Source organism: Onychostoma macrolepis, chromosome 01, assembly GCF_012432095.1.
Source record: "Onychostoma macrolepis isolate SWU-2019 chromosome 01, ASM1243209v1, whole genome shotgun sequence".
In the NCBI taxonomy this organism is placed as follows: Eukaryota; Metazoa; Chordata; class Actinopteri; order Cypriniformes; family Cyprinidae; genus Onychostoma; species Onychostoma macrolepis.
The window spans coordinates 1,831,188-1,846,773 of record NC_081155.1 but is presented as its reverse complement, the minus strand read 5'-3'; the positions used below and the strand labels follow the sequence as shown (position 1 = coordinate 1,846,773).

Below are 15,586 nucleotides of genomic sequence, written 5' to 3'. Positions count from 1 at the left end.
GATTGTCTAATGAAACAAGAAGGATTTTTCCTGTTATGATTTATTGATATTTCTACACATTGCCTAATTTGCCCGTAACAGAGTTGATCTCTTTTTTCATTAAAAGTAAAAAAGGAAGTAATTTGTATTTGGCAATCACTGAATTATTCAAATTAAATATTTTTCAATTAGATACTGAAGAAAAAAAAAAAAAACTGTTAGTGAACATCTTAACTTTCTGAAATTTTCTTTAATAATCAAATTGAAATCTTATCACATGTTACAGTTTGTACCTCTTATGCTCGTTACAAACACAAAAGTTTGGATAAAATAATAGACCAAAACTTTTGTGAAATATGCTCGTTATATCTGGTTATTTCTCTTTTTGCCTTTGTCATCTGTAACTGATAGTGGAAATGCAAATATTAATAATTAATAATAGTAATTCATTACATTTATATAGCGCTTTTCTAGGCACTTTACATTGTGAGGGGGATCTCCTCATCCACCACCACGAGTTTATATTTATATTAATATAAACTCATGAAAAACCAAACAGATGAGATTTTTCCTGCTTTGAGTAATCAAATGATTTTCATGCATGTCTCTTCTGAACATAAACATGATTTAAGAAATAATCTGCAGCATGTGTTTTGGACGTATTTCCAGCATGCCAAGCTTTATTGCATTTGACTCCAGAAATTAGGTCATGAATTTTATTATATAAAATGATAGTACAAAAATAAAACAAAGCACTGCAGAAGCATGAGCTATATATACAGCATCTCTCGTAGAATCTGAGGAGCTGCTGCATTCAGAGCCGCAGGAAGTAGGAGAGCAGAGAACAGCAGAGGAACAGGAAGCTCTGCTTGACGCTCTTAGCATTGTTATACACGACTCTCTGGTTGACACTTTTAGCATCATTATACATGACTTTCTGCCTGACTCTTTTAGCATGGTTATACATCATGCTGTCGGTGACACTCTTAGCATCATTATACGCCAGTCTCTTGGTGACGCTCTTAGCTCCATGCATGAAGCTCTGGAGGATGCTCCGGGTGACGCTTTGGTTGACACTTTCATCAGCGTTATTTCTGAAGCTCTGGGTGACGGCTTGGGTGATACTCTTGTCACCGTTACATAGGTCCCCCTCACAACATGAAACGTCCTGAATAAAAGAACATTTTAGGGCCCCGCACATATATTTAGAGATGCAGCCTTTTACAAGCATTTTCAGGCCTCCTTTAGTCACTGAAGAAAAGAGAGAAAACACAGGATTAGATTAAAATAATAAGATTAAAAATAAAACCCGTTAATCTTCTGGTGTTGTTCAGGTGGTGGTCAAAAATTACCAATTAAATTTTTTCATTTAGTTTTTTTTTTATTATTATTTCAGTGAAATTAATGTACTATATTTTAAGTTGATAATGTTTTTATGTAATATTTTGTATTTTAGGTGATTTTATGATACTGAGTTATATTTTTGGATTAGTTATGATCCATTTATGACCTGCTAACCAGTTTTTGAAGTGAAGTGAGGCCAAGTATGGTGATTCCATCCTTGGAATTTGTGCTCTGCATTTATCCCATCAGTAGTACGCACACACACACACAGAGCAGTGGGCAGCCAATGCTGCTTGCTCAAGGGTTTCAACACAACAAGTTGTGTTCCAAATTTGAAGTTGCTATCACAAAAAAAAAAAAAAAAAGTAGTCAGATTTTGTTTGGGCACAGTGCCAAACATTTCCACCAGATGACATTCCCTTCCTATTCATTTCCAATGCAGTCATTGTTGATCACGAATAGCGTGATCATTTTTTGCTTGTTTGTGTTCAAATAGCAAGAGCCAAAACCTTTACCAAGTTTTGTACCATTCCAATTAAGTAAAAAAAACAAAACACCAAAGAGGGTTAATGACCGAGAGGGGAAGAAATAATGCCTGGAGTCTCATGTGGATTCTTACTTGTCGTTGTAATGCAGCGGTCTTCAGTCCCTGAGCATCTGACGGTTTTTGAGCAGTCCTGCCCATCGCAGTAGTAGCATGTTCTTCCATTGGGAACGTTAGTCCTGGGATCTGCAGGAGGAAGAATCAAGTAAACAAAATAGGACTGGTGTCACGCTACAGTGAATAATAAACTCTCTCAGGAAGAAGATGAAGTCAAAACGTATTTTAATATATCCACACAGGGTAATCCACAGAACAGACAGACCAGACTACAACTTAAATAGGAGGGCAAATGAGGATGATAAATGGCACACACCTGAACCAAATGTCATAATCAGACAGACGGGAAACCTACCCAGCGTCCCAATGTGCATACTATCCACCCTATCTGCCCTAAATAGTATTTAAAATTACTAATATCACATAGAATTTAGGATGGATAGTATGCACATTCGGACGCAGGCCGAGGTCACGGGCACATGAGGGACAAAACACAACAAAAAGTCCTGGGGTGTGACAACTGGACAATAATTAAATATCAACATATATTGTGATATAATTTTTTTCAATAACAGTGATATGATTTTTAAATACATTTCTGATTTCAATATACATTACACTACATATCAAATTGCGCAAACTCAAATTGCGAATTGAAAATACGCCTGTTGGAAACGCGTCAATTTCGCAAAAAAAAAAAACAAAAAAAAAAACATTTTTTTACGCTCACATGAGGTGGTTTTTCAGGCAATTCAAAAAACGAATATATCGCATATATAGTATATATAGTTTTTTTCCCATTCACAGATCCCTCGGTGTACGTAACAGTCATTCTAACCTCCAAGAAACACCTCATATGAGGCTGGTCTCAAGTATAAAGGTCTTGCCATTAATGCTCGGATAGACCCTTATTTACGCTGCATTATGGCTCTGACGCGGCCACCGGAGCTGATCGTGGCTGCTCTAGTCAATGCTTGTGTTTAACCAGTCATACCGCGGCATGTTTCTGAAGTGTCCCAGAAGCGGCTCTCCGTGCTGCTTCACTAAAGATACATCTTCATATTTACTCTGGCTGAAGCAGTTTAAATGTATAAGAATAATCAGCCTATGTTTTAGTAAACCGTTAGATATATTGATATTAACCTAATCAGGTGAGTCCGAGTCTTATGTTTATTTGACAGTGATTTCACATTTCATGATGGCACGAAGGCTAAATACAAATAAAATTATAATTTTGTTCTTGATTATATGACACATAGAGGTTAAATGAGTGTTGACAGGAGAGCACAATACCTGGAGCATCTCTGTAGTTACAAAGGCGAGTGTCGCAGCAGGAAAAAGTCTGCTTAAATGTGCCATAGTTTATGGAGCTGTCTTGACATTCTTCAATGCATTCCTTTTGCTTCATTTTTACAGGAGTGTCACCTAAACATGAATGATACAGGAAAGGCTTCAACTGCACAATGTTTTGAAGTGTATTTATGAATATGTCACATTAGAAAGAATAAAAAAAGAGTCTTTTTAAAATTGTATAATCTCATAGCTGAAAAAATAAAATAAAATAAAATTTTGCTAAATTTCTTTTATTTGAATCCATTTTAATACAAATTGTTACTTTCAGAACTATCAGAATATTCTGTGATCGGATTTGTTCAATTCCACCAGAAAAACAGAGTTCTGTGACAAGTTACATATATTTCTGTTTCAGCTCCAGTAAATTATAGCAGCAACTCCATCAGTCAAATCTAACAGTGAATTTCAATCCATTGTATTTGACTTACCAATTTGTAATATGAATGTTGAACTCATGCACTTGGAAAATCCGATGGGACAAATCACTGGTCTGTCCGGACAGTAATTCCCCAAACCCTTGCACTCATAACACCATTGCGAGTCCCATGCTGATCCGAATTTGCGCTCAGTAGTATTACAAGCACTGCTGATCTGAGTGCCTGCAGTGAAGAGAATGAACAGAAGCAGAGCTCTGGAGGTCTGCAGATCCATCTTTGATCAGGAAGTGTCTGTTTCAGGCACGTTATATAGCTCCTCAGAAAGGGGTGGGTCTTCATGAGAAAAAAGAAGTTGAACAGAACAACGATGAAATAATAAAACAAGCAGAGAGTTTATGAAACAGAAACTTTTGAGTTTGCACCATTAACTTGTCAGTTAATGACAAAGTGAAGCTTAAAAGGAAATCAGGCTTTCTAATATGTAAGGGATGTAAAGGTGTGCTTAACCTTTTAACAGTTGATAAAAATTATTTGTCAAAATTATTATTTTCAATTTACACTTTAACCCCAAACTGTCAATGTTCTTAAACAGTAACATCACATTCATATATGCTTTAGAACTGAACACACAAGCTTTCAGCAGCATCAAACTAGCACAAACCTCCAAAAACCGGAACCCGATATATAGGTCAAGGCTGGTTTATTTGAATTTAGATGAGAGCTTTCATTCTCAACAAAGCTTTTGCAATGCAGTCATGCATGAATGTGGTCTGGATGTGCAGTGTGTTTCAGTGGTTCTGTGGGCTTCAGTTAGTTGGAAAAACAAATGTGATGCTTCTGCTAAATCTTGTGAACATATGTTGAAAGCTGTAAATGCAAACAGTCCAACATGTATGGTTATCAACATATGTGGTGTGCCACAAGGTTCTGTGCTTGGCCCTCTGCTGTTAAATCTGTATATGCTTCCTCTTGGCAAGATTTTTAGTAGTTTCAAAATAATATCTTATCATTGTTGTTACGCCAATGACATCCAATTATATATATATATATTTTTAGAACTGATAGACTAGACAAACTCTCTCTTCTGCAGAATCACCTAGTCTCCATTAACAAATGGATGGCAGATAATTTTCTGCAACTAAATACTGATAAAACTGAGGTGATGATTATTGCCCCTGACCAGATTACCCCCAAATTAGGCAGGTTATCAGGGGTCTATCATCCTCTGACTGCAGTGACATAAGAAATCTGTGTCATTTTTGACAGATCTATATGTTTTAACAGTCACATAAAGTCAGTAGTTCGTTCATGTTTTTTCCATCTTAGGAACATTGCAAAAATTAGATCTATGGTTTCATAAAAAGAGATGGAGATGCTCGTTCATGCCTTTATCTTTTCATGATTGGACTATTGCAATGTTTGAATATGTCTACCATGGATCGATTACAGGTTGTACAGAATGCGGCTGCAAGGCTTTTGACTAGGACCGGCAGGAGTTCGCACATTACTCCAGTGCTTAAGGCCCTGCATTGGCTTCCCATTGGTTTTAGGATGCATTTAACATTTTTGTCATTACTATTAGTTATAGAGCTCAGCATGGTCAGGCACACACTTATATCCAGGATCTACTACAAGTACACTTCAACTTATATATAGTTGTTTGTGTGATTTCTCATGACACATATAATATGTTTCCATGACATCAGTCAGGTTATGTGCGGTTCAGATGCGTGTGTGAAATGAGAAAAGGTCAGTGTGACGCACCTGCAGCAGCCCCTCTTGTGAATCCATTTCCTGTTTATTTGTGTGTGTAAAACGAGCAACAAAAGAATAATTGTTAAACCTTTTCGGTCAAATGTTGCACTGCAAACATCAATAACAGCTTTAACTTGTCAATGTAAGGGACATCAGGTGTGTATTAACTCTACTTAAACCACTAAAACACAATCCTAACGTTTGTGTGTCCATTTGACCCTCAGACACGATTCTGATACAGATATTCATGAACGAACAGCTCATTGATCTCACTGGCACAGAGACTGAATCGTGTTTGTGAATGATGAGTGTTTCATACAGTAAAGCAGCTGAATGTGTTATGCTCAGGGTGACTGTGATGTTTTCAGCAGAACAAAAGCTCCTCACATCTGCACACTTCAGTCGTGTTTATTCGGAACAGTGTTTAAATACATAAAAAATCTGTTCACTTGTATGAGAAAGCGTGTGCTATAAAAACACTTGTTTAAATGGGTGTGTCAATCAGGTCAGCCAATCACAGACCAGCTGGGCGGAGTCAGAGCAGGAAGGCGTCAGACACTCAGGCGTTGGTCAGTCGCTCTGTTTGATGTGAATGAAGCAGAGGCCGGGATGATCGACGCCGTCGCTGTAAACACACACGCAGAGAATGTCAGTCGCACTGATACACCTTCTGTATGACGTACCTTCTGTGTCCGGGCAGGATCACGACGCTCAGGCAGTTTTCCTCCAGCGCTCTGAACACTTTTCCCACTCTTGTGTCCAGTTTCTTCATCTGCCGCTCCAGCAGTTGCTCCTGAGGGTCACATGACACAAATAATCAGAGACATTAAAGACAGTCTCTGTTTGACTGACAGCTGTCACTCACGTCACACTCCTCCCCCTGCTCTGCCGTGTCTGGGCAGGTTTCCGTGGTAACAGGGTGTGTGTGTGTCCATGAGGTCATGTGGGGCGGAGTCAGAGCATGACACACTGACAGCTTCCTGTTTCCGATCTGGAGGGCGACGCCCACCGCGGCCTGAGCGCTGTCAGCGCACTCGAACTCTACGACACACATAAAACACTAGCATCATCACGTCATTTACATATTACCGAGGTGAATTAATGGCGCTCTGGTGGACTCATACGTACTGATGAAGGTGTGTCTGCCGCGTTTCCCAGCATGCTCTGCGGCGCTTGTGACGCGCTGAATGGGGCCGAACTGTCTGAAGGTCTGAAGCTGGTTTTCATGGCAATGCGGTTTGGAGGACATAATAACGATAACGATAACTGTAACAATACTATCAGAAGAACTATAACAGTAACGATAATGATAATTACGGTAACTAACAATACTCTCAGAATAACTATAACAGCCAATGAGTGATCCTCTGCTGCCATCTCCTGGTTATAACGGTAGTTTCATTTTCATCTTAAAAATTTTTAAAAATGTGTTCACGGCTATGAGGGTAAGATATTGATTATCAAGAATACCATTAAGACGTTGTTTAAGAGATTAGCCTAACTGCCTAAACAGTTACAATAGTGTTTATTTGTCAGCATTTAAGTGTACAGTTAGTCTACGTGTCTGGATACTTTCCTGGGATTACCAGACTCTGCATATAAAATTATGTTCTTTAACAACATGAAACTGTATGTTAATTCCACTATCGTTATTTATGGTGTTGCAATTATTTTGTTTCTCACTTTCTGATAAGAATGAGGCAGGAGAGGTTTCTGTGAGAGTCTCTATCTATATAGAGCTTGGCAACCGACGTCACTGCGCAGTGCATTCTGGGACGTAAACAAGAGGGTGCCGCCATATTGTGAGGCCACATCGGGCGAGACTTAAAACAACCACATGAAAAACAATGTTGAAAAGTCGATTAAAAGAACGAAATGTACTATACAGAGACAAACTTCTACCGGACGCAAGAAAACGGTACCTGGAAAAGATGGCCAACCACCCGCACCTATATTTTTGTCTGATTTAGATAACCGCACCCGATCGTCACATTCAGGGTTCATATACAGTCATGAAAAACCTGGAAAAGTCATGGAATTTTAAAACAGCAATTTCCAGGCCTGTAAAGTTTTGGAAAAATAAATAAACCCAGAAAGTTTTGGAAAAGTCATGTTTCACAATTCTATGTACAGTTGAATTATGCTTAATCAGGTCCTGAATTTCAGTGTGGGATTGCGCATATATTCCCGCAGCTTTCGACTTTAAAATGAGGGACATTCCTGCAAAACATTTATTTAATATAGCGTGTAGGTTAGATGAGTAAATAAATTCACACAACCAGTCATTTGAAAACAGCGTGAGTGATTCAGCTGCGTGTCTTCTCTCTGACCTTCTCTTCACATCAGCGCATCTAGTGCTGCTGCACGCTGGGATACAAGACTTTAGGTCGCGTTTCGGTACAGTTGACAGAATTGTCAATTGCCTAATCGGTCATTGTTGCATCGTCACAGAAATGTATTATTTGCACGTCTTTTTAAGTCTTTCAGTACTCGTGCGCTCCAGAGGCGCTTTTCTGTGCGCTGCAGTCACATCCAAAGCGCTGCGAACAAACAAACACAGCTTGTTGCGCTTAAGTGGACAAATACACACAAAATAACGTCAAAATGGTCGTCCTGGCGAGTATCCTCATAAGCATTGTCGGTTTTGTCTTAAGTTGCGAACGCATACAGTGAGGAAAATAAGTATTTGAACACCCTGCTATTTTGCAAGTTCTCCCACTTAGAAATCATGGAGGGGTCTGAAATTGTCATCGTAGGTGCATGTCCACTGTGAGAGACATAATCTAAAAAAAAAAATCCAGAAATCACAATGTATGATTTTTTAACTATTTATTTGTATGATACAGCTGCAAATAAGTATTTGAACACCTGAGAAAATCAATGTTAATATTTGGTACAGTAGCCTTTGTTTGCAATTACAGAGGTCAAACGTTTCCTGTAGTTTTTCACCAGGTTTGCACACACTGCAGGAGGGATTTTGGCCCACTCCTCCACACAGATCTTCTCTAGATCAGTCAGGTTTCTGGCTTTGAGCTCCCTCCAAAGATTCTCTATTGGGTTTAGGTCTGAGACTGGCTAGGCCACGCCAGAACCTTGATATGCTTCTTACAGAGCCACTCCTTGGTTATCCTGGCTGTGTGCTTGGTCATTGTCATGTTGGAAGACCCAGCCTCGACCCATCTTCAATGCTCTAACTGAGGGAAGGAGGTTGTTCCCCAAAATCACGCAATACATGGCCCCGGTCATCCTCTCCTTAATACAGTGCAGTCGCCCTGTCCCATGTGCAGAAAAACACCCCAAAGCATGATGCTACCACCCCATGCTTCACAGTAGGGATGGTGTTCTTGGGATGGTACTCATCATTCTTCTTCCTCCAAACACGTTTAGTGGAATTATGACCAAAAGTTCTATTTTGGTCTCATCTGACCACATGACTTTCTCCCATGACTCCTCTGGATCATCCAAATGGTCATTGGCAAACTTAAGTCGGGCTGGACATGTGCTGGTTTAAGCAGGGGAACCTTCCGTGCCATGCATGATTTCAAACCATGACGTCTTAGTGTATTACCAACAGTAACCTTGGAAACGGTGGTCCCAGCTCTTTTCAGGTCATTGACCAGCTCCTCCCATGTAGTTCTGGGCTGATTTCTCACCTTTCTTAGGATCATTGAGACCCCACGAGGTGAGATCTTGCATGGAGCCCCAGTCCGAGGGAGATTGACAGTCATGTTTAGCTTCTTCCATTTTCTAATGATTGCTCCAACAGTGGACCTTTTTCACCAAGCTGCTTGGCAATTTCCCGTAGCCCTTTCCAGCCTTGTGGAGGTGTACAATTTTGTCTCTAGTGTCTTTGGACAGCTCTTTGGTCTTGGCCATGTTAGTAGTTGGATTCTTACTGATTGTATGGGGTGGACAGGTGTCTTTATGCAGCTAACGACCTCAAACAGGTGCATCTAATTTAGGATAATAAATGGAGCGGAGGTGGACATTTTAAAGGCAGACTAACAGGTCTTTGAGGGTCAGAATTCTAGCTGATAGACAGGTGTTCAAATACTTATTTGCAGCTGTATCATACAAATAAATAGTTAAAAATCATACATTGTGATTTCTGGATTTTTTTTAGATTATGTCTCTCACAGTGGACATGCACCTACGATGACAATTTCAGACCCCTCCATGATTTCTAAGTGGGAGAACTTGCAAAATAGCAGGGTGTTCAAATACTTATTTTCCTCACTGTATGTATAAGTATTGGATCCGTGAAACAGGTCTTGTGACAGCAGCCTAATGAAGCTGTGCCTTCTGTCATTAATGTTAATCAAATAACTTTAATATGTTGATTTACAGTTTATTCAATTTCTGTATCCTATTTAAAACAGTCATATTACATCTTCCTCAGCGCATCACAACAAGTGGCCTCACAAAATGGCAATTTTTCCCATCAGCCACCGCTGCGCTAGAGCAGTGATGTCACGCCCCCATCCCCTATAGCGCATATAAAATGAGCTTCACCGGAAGATCACGAGCTGCTCATCTCTATCCGGAAGTTCTAAATAGCGCTCCGTGCATACGGTCAATTGTAATATTTCTGTAAAGGCTAGGGACAGAAAAATGTATGTTTCTGTAGAATGATCCAGAATTCTATTTGGACTACTTCCTGTGTGTAAAGGTCACTGCAGGTGCTGGCTGATCTGAGGGGTGCATGGGGAGTACATTCTCTCTTATTCATTTTCTTAACGTTAGCTAAATGTCTGACAATTTCATGTGTCACTTTTTATTAGTGTCTGTGGTGTTATGTTGATAACTTGCAGATCTGACATATTTAAATCAAAATATTGATAAATACATACTTATTAATATTTCCAAAATGTCCCCTAATCTTGAAATCATCATGATGGCAGCCTCCATTTGAGAAAAGTCTGGATTTAGGCTGATGTGTCTGTGGTGTTACTGTCTGTGGTGTTACGGTCTTTCCTGGTAACACCACAGAGCTTATAGTAACTTGCAATATAAAGTCTGTGGTGTTACTTCAAAATGACATAGACATACGTGTTTGCTTGAAATTATTTTAAAATCAAAATGTTGTTAAGCTTTCATTTGAATGGATATAGCATATTAAACAAATTTTAAATGCATAGCAATATATTTTATTAGAAAAAAAAAAAATGTTTTATGTGACACTGCCTCTCATTTGTCACCCCAATTGAAGAATGACCCATTTCACAACATTGTTGCATGAATGACTGCTACTTAAATTCGAAGAAAACTTAAATCAGACTGTTGGACAACTGGCTATATTCCTTCCTTTTTTTTTTAATGAAATGATACATCTTTCGATTTGTTTTCAATTTTCTGAGAACCCATTATTACCAGTCTTCTAGATGTCACTTATTTAGCGTGAAGATTAAACTGAAATCCAGTTGGCGCTTAAATTCAAATATCCTTTCAGCCGATCTCTCGGACGGTTTAACGGCAGCGCTGGGCTCGAATTAACTCTCTCCCTCTTTAAAGACGGTTACAGCATGAAATAAATATGGATCAGCGTCAGAAGGCATGTTGAAAGACACAAGATACAATTTAATAAATGGGTCATTCTATGGAAATGTCCATATTTCTGTCCCTGGCCTTTACAGAAAGATTATACTTGAAAAACACAATGGGTTATAATTTCTTTATATTTTAAAATGAAACAATGTGTTGTTTGAACAATTAAACCTTCTTGAACCATCAATGTGGCAATATTTGTTTTTTTAATTATAAAGAATTCCAAACACCACAAAACTATAAATATAATATTTAATAAATATTATATATTAAATATTTAGTACAAATGAGTACAACAGAAGCAAATCGATTGTAGTATTAAAACAGCTGAAAACAGATCCAAAACTAAAAGCTAAAACTTTATAAACACTACATATACGCATTTAAAAGAAAAAAAGAAAAGAAAAAAAGAAATTAAATGAATGACAAATGCATACAACAATTTCAAAACTTAACATTTAAATGAAAAACAAAAAATAAAGCTAAAAACAATTCAAAATATTAAAGAACAAAAAGGTATAAGAGTATAACGATTATAACATAACACTAAGGCAAACACCAAAAAACAACTAAATACAGTGGTGTGAAAAAGTGTTGGCCCCCTTCCTGATTTTTTATTTTTTTGCGTGTTTGTCACACTTTAATGTTTCAGAACATCAAAATAATTTAAATATTAATCAAAGATAACAAGTAAACACAACATGCAGTTTTTAAATGAAGTTTTTTATTATGAAGGGAAAACAAAATCCAAACCCCCTGTGTGAAAAAGTGCTTGCCCCCTAAACCTAATAACTGGTCGTGCCACCCTCAGCAGCAACAACTGCAATCAGGCGTTTGTGATAACTGATAATGAGTCTTTCACAGCGCTGTGGAGGAATTTTGGCTCACTCTTCTTTGCAGAATTGTTGTAATTCAGCCACATTGGAGGGTTTCCGAGCATGAATGGACTGTTTAAGGTCATGCCACAGCATCTCAATAGGATTCAGGTCAGGACTTTGACTTGGCCGCTCCAAAACCTTAACTTTGTTTTTCTTGAGACATTCAGAGGTGGACTTGCTGCTGTGTTTTGGATCATTGTCCTGCTGCAGAACCCAAGTGCGCTTGAGCTTGAGGTCACAAACAGATGGCCGGTCATTCTCCTTCAGGATTTTCTGATAGAGTGCAGAATTCATGGTTCCATCAATTATGGCAAGTCATCCAGCTTCTGAAGCTGCAAAGCAGCACCAGACCATCACACTACCTCCACCACGTTTGACTGTTGTATGATGTTCTTTTTATGAAATGCTGTGTTGGTTTTACGCCAGATGTAACGGGACACACACCTTCCAAAAAGTTCAACTTTTGTCGCATCAGTCCACAGAATATTTGCCCAAAAGTCTTGGGGATAATCAAGATATTTTTTGGCAGATGTGAGACGAGCCTTTGTGTTGTTTTTGGTCAGCAATGGCTTTCGCCTTGGAACTCTCCCATGATGCTGTTTTTGCCCAGTCTCTTTCTTATTGTTGAATCATGAACACTGACATTAAGTGAGGCCTGCAGTTCTTTAGATGCTGTTCTGGGTTCTTTTATGACCTCCTGGATGAGTCGTCTTTGTGCTCTTGGAGTAATTTTGGTAGGCCGGCCGCTCCTGGGAAGCTTCACCACTGTTCCACGTTTTCTCCATTTGTGGATAATGGCTCTGACCATGGTTTGCTGGAGTCCCAAAGGCTTAGAAATGGCTTTATAACCCTTTCCAGACTGATACATGTCAACTATTTTGTTTCTCATCTGTTTATGAATTTCTTAAGATCGCAGAATGATGTGTTGCTCTTTAAACATGCTTCACTTTGTCAGACAGGTTCTATTTAAGTGATTTCTTGATTCAACAGGTCTGGCAGTAATCAGGCCTGGGTTTGGCTAGTGAAATTTAACTCAGCTTTCTAAAATGATGTGGTCAATCAGTTCTTTCATGATTTAACAGGAGGGGGCAAGCACTTTTTCACACAGGGTCATGTGGCTTTGGATTTTGTTTTCCCTTCATAATAAAACTTCATTTAAAAACTGCATGTGTTTACTTGTGTTATCTTTGATTAATATTTAAATTTGTTTGATGATCTGAAACATTAAAGTGTGACAAACATGCAAAAAAATCAGGAAGGGGGCCAACACTTTTTCACACCACTGTATGTACAACCACACACACAAATACACTTATATAAATATATTTCATTTCCATGTAGTTTGAAGTATTATAATAACTCAAATTAAATAAAACTAAAACTTAATAAAATACCTATACAGACATAATTTAACTAAAATTAAAATAACACATACAAATTAGTTTCAGTAATCCTAAAAAAGAACACTGCCAAGCACACATGCTAAAAAACAACAACTTACACATAGTAAGAAATGGTTATAAAAGTAGTGATGTGACGTTCGACACCGAGGCTTCGAAGTTTGTATAAAAAAAACCAGCACATTTCACATTGAAGCACTGTATCGGAGCTTGATTCGTTTTGCCAAGAGCACGTGATCTATGACGTCTGAAGCTTCATTCACCTGAACACCATGTGACTGCTTCAGTATCTGCTACAAACAAAGCGAACCTTGGCTTCCTAATATAATATTATTATATTATAATGCGTTAGCGTTTTCATTTTATCCTAATTTATATATTAAGGTAAAATGAAATTTGAAAGGCGGAGTTAACATTGACAGATCACAGATTTAATTCATGAGTTTGTTTGATTTATTGGAATTATTTTGGTGGCACCGACACAAATGAATGACTTTCACAATGGCCATTATTTTTATACAATAAATTAAAACAAGGAATCAGTTGTAGAACCAGATGTGAAACCCGCAGCTGTAATGAATCACAGCACTTCGGAAGGTGTTATTCTTTTTTATGACCACAAGATGGCCACAGCATGAACAGTTTTAAAAAGCTTGGAGCAATGACCCAGATAGCAAAATTTGTCTGGCCCACCTCTGGGCCACAACCTTGCTCAGCTTCTGGCCCAGTTCTGGCTGGGTCCCCGGCCCGAAACTGGCACACACACTGAAAACCGACTCAAACAATTTCCTCTGGCCCAGATGCGGCCCATGGCCTGTAAAATAACTCTTATTTATTGACGTGGCCCAGGTCTGGCCCGCACACTTTAAGCCAGTACTGGCTGAGACTCGGCTTGGTCCCCGGGCCGAATGTGGTGTCCCTGTCCGGTGGAGTTGATGGTCTTCACTCTCTTCGGTCTTCACACGATCGCTGCCGCGGTAAACTAAGCTTTTTTATACCCGTCTAACAAAATACTGAATTGAATTCAGCTGGACACACTTCCCTTATTTTTTTCACAATAAATGGCCAAGCAAGCGCCCGACACAAGATACTCGATACAGTACGAGACCAAACGCGATATCAGCACGTCTCCACACAGTAAACAAAACAAGCGTCCAGTAAAAGACTGTTAAATATCTGGGAATCTATATTTCTAAAAAAAAAATTACCTGTGAACAATTCAATTTTATGTCAAAGATCAAGAAAACTAAGCTTATCTTGAATAATTGGTTACAAAGGGATCTTACCATTTTTGGGAGAGTATTACTGTCCAAATCAGAAGGCCTTAATAGATTTGTTTACGCTGCTCTTTCCATGTATGTTAGTGATGAAATTTATATGGAAAAACCAGTTACCAGTTAAAAAAGGACATTATATCAGGCAAAAGAGTAGAAGGTGGTTTAGAGATGATAGATTTTTTTGACATTAATAATAATTTTAAACTTAATTGGTTAAGAAATTGTCTAAAAAATTATAATTCTATGTGCTTCTTTATCCCACAAATCAATGGTTTTTTATCTTTCAAAAACTTGGATGGTTATCTTTTCTTCTTAGATGTAATTTTCTTCCAGGAAAGATACCGATTAAATTATCCAAATTTCACCAGCAAGTAGCCTATTATTGGCTTGGAAACTTTGTTTCCATCACAACTTTTCTCCACATAAAATGCTGTTATGGAACAATTGTCTCATGACTTCCAGGAATAAATCGTTATTTTTGCACCGGTGGTTTGAAAGGAATATATATTTAGTTATAGATATGTTCTACGAGAGTGGAAACATTCTGTCTTATGAAGACTTTATGCATGTTTACAATTTTCCCCTTTAAAGAATTTCAACAAGTGGTTAAAGCTATTCCAGATGGGTTGATACAATTAATACATGATCATCTCTCTTTTGGAAGCAATGAAAGGATATTTCCAGAGTAAAAAAAAATTGATGTTATTGAAATATTTTCTTCGTCTTGTAATGATGAACATATTACACAAATTTTGCAATCAAAACATAAAATCTCCCCCAGAGGAAAATTCTTTTGGAATGCAAAAATCTCTGATATTACTTGGAACACGACCTGCTCAAATCCTTACAAACTTTGTATTTTGAATAAAGTTAAAGAGCTGCATTTCAGAATACTTCACAGAATGTACCCATGTAAAGCAGCTCTGTCTGAATTCATGGACACTGACAACACTTGCAGTTTCTGTAACACACACGAGGAAGACTTGTGTCATCTGTTTTATAATTGTGATTTTGGTCTGATGTTAGTGCCTTTCTATTTTTTGCAAAGAAATGTTAAATATATGCTATCTTTAAAAGA

At 38.2% G+C, this 15,586-nt stretch overlaps 2 protein-coding genes across 2 annotated transcripts; both read right to left on the bottom strand.

The window, feature by feature from the left end:
- Positions 1–639: 639 nt before the first annotated feature.
- Positions 640–3,928, bottom strand: LOC131536266 (urokinase plasminogen activator surface receptor-like). The gene is made up of 4 exons (XM_058769083.1): positions 3,706–3,928; positions 3,218–3,349; positions 1,943–2,053; positions 640–1,230 (listed from the first exon to the last, which is right to left on the bottom strand). Exons 1-4 carry the CDS (start codon positions 3,926–3,928, stop codon positions 794–796), a joined length of 903 nt encoding a protein of 300 aa, XP_058625066.1. The 3' UTR covers positions 640–793.
- A 2,033-nt stretch (positions 3,929–5,961) lies between these two features.
- LOC131536257 (RNA exonuclease 5-like) lies at positions 5,962–6,658 on the bottom strand. The gene is made up of 4 exons (XM_058769071.1): positions 6,538–6,658; positions 6,275–6,450; positions 6,093–6,202; positions 5,962–6,034 (listed from the first exon to the last, which is right to left on the bottom strand). The coding sequence occupies exons 1-4, from the start codon at positions 6,656–6,658 to the stop codon at positions 5,980–5,982; spliced, it is 462 nt and encodes a 153-aa protein (XP_058625054.1). The 3' UTR covers positions 5,962–5,979.
- Positions 6,659–15,586: the final 8,928 nt, after the last annotated feature.

Excerpts from the sequence above, each read along its gene's own strand:
- LOC131536266 (XM_058769083.1), bottom strand. The coding sequence starts at position 3,928 with ATGGATCTGCAGACCTCCAGAGCTCTGCTTCTGTTCATTCTCTTCACT. Across the intron at positions 2,054-3,217 it reads TAACTACAGAGATGCTCCAG|ATCCCAGGACTAACGTTCCC; the intron begins GTATTGTGCTCT and ends TTCCTCCTGCAG. Across the intron at positions 1,231-1,942 it reads CCGCTGCATTACAACGACAA|TGACTAAAGGAGGCCTGAAA; the intron begins GTAAGAATCCAC and ends TCTTTTCTTCAG.
- LOC131536257 (XM_058769071.1), bottom strand. The coding sequence starts at position 6,658 with ATGTCCTCCAAACCGCATTGCCATGAAAACCAGCTTCAGACCTTCAGA. Across the intron at positions 6,451-6,537 it reads CGGCAGACACACCTTCATCA|AGTTCGAGTGCGCTGACAGC; the intron begins GTACGTATGAGT and ends TGTGTGTCGTAG. Across the intron at positions 6,203-6,274 it reads AGCAGGGGGAGGAGTGTGAC|GAGCAACTGCTGGAGCGGCA; the intron begins GTGAGTGACAGC and ends TGTGACCCTCAG.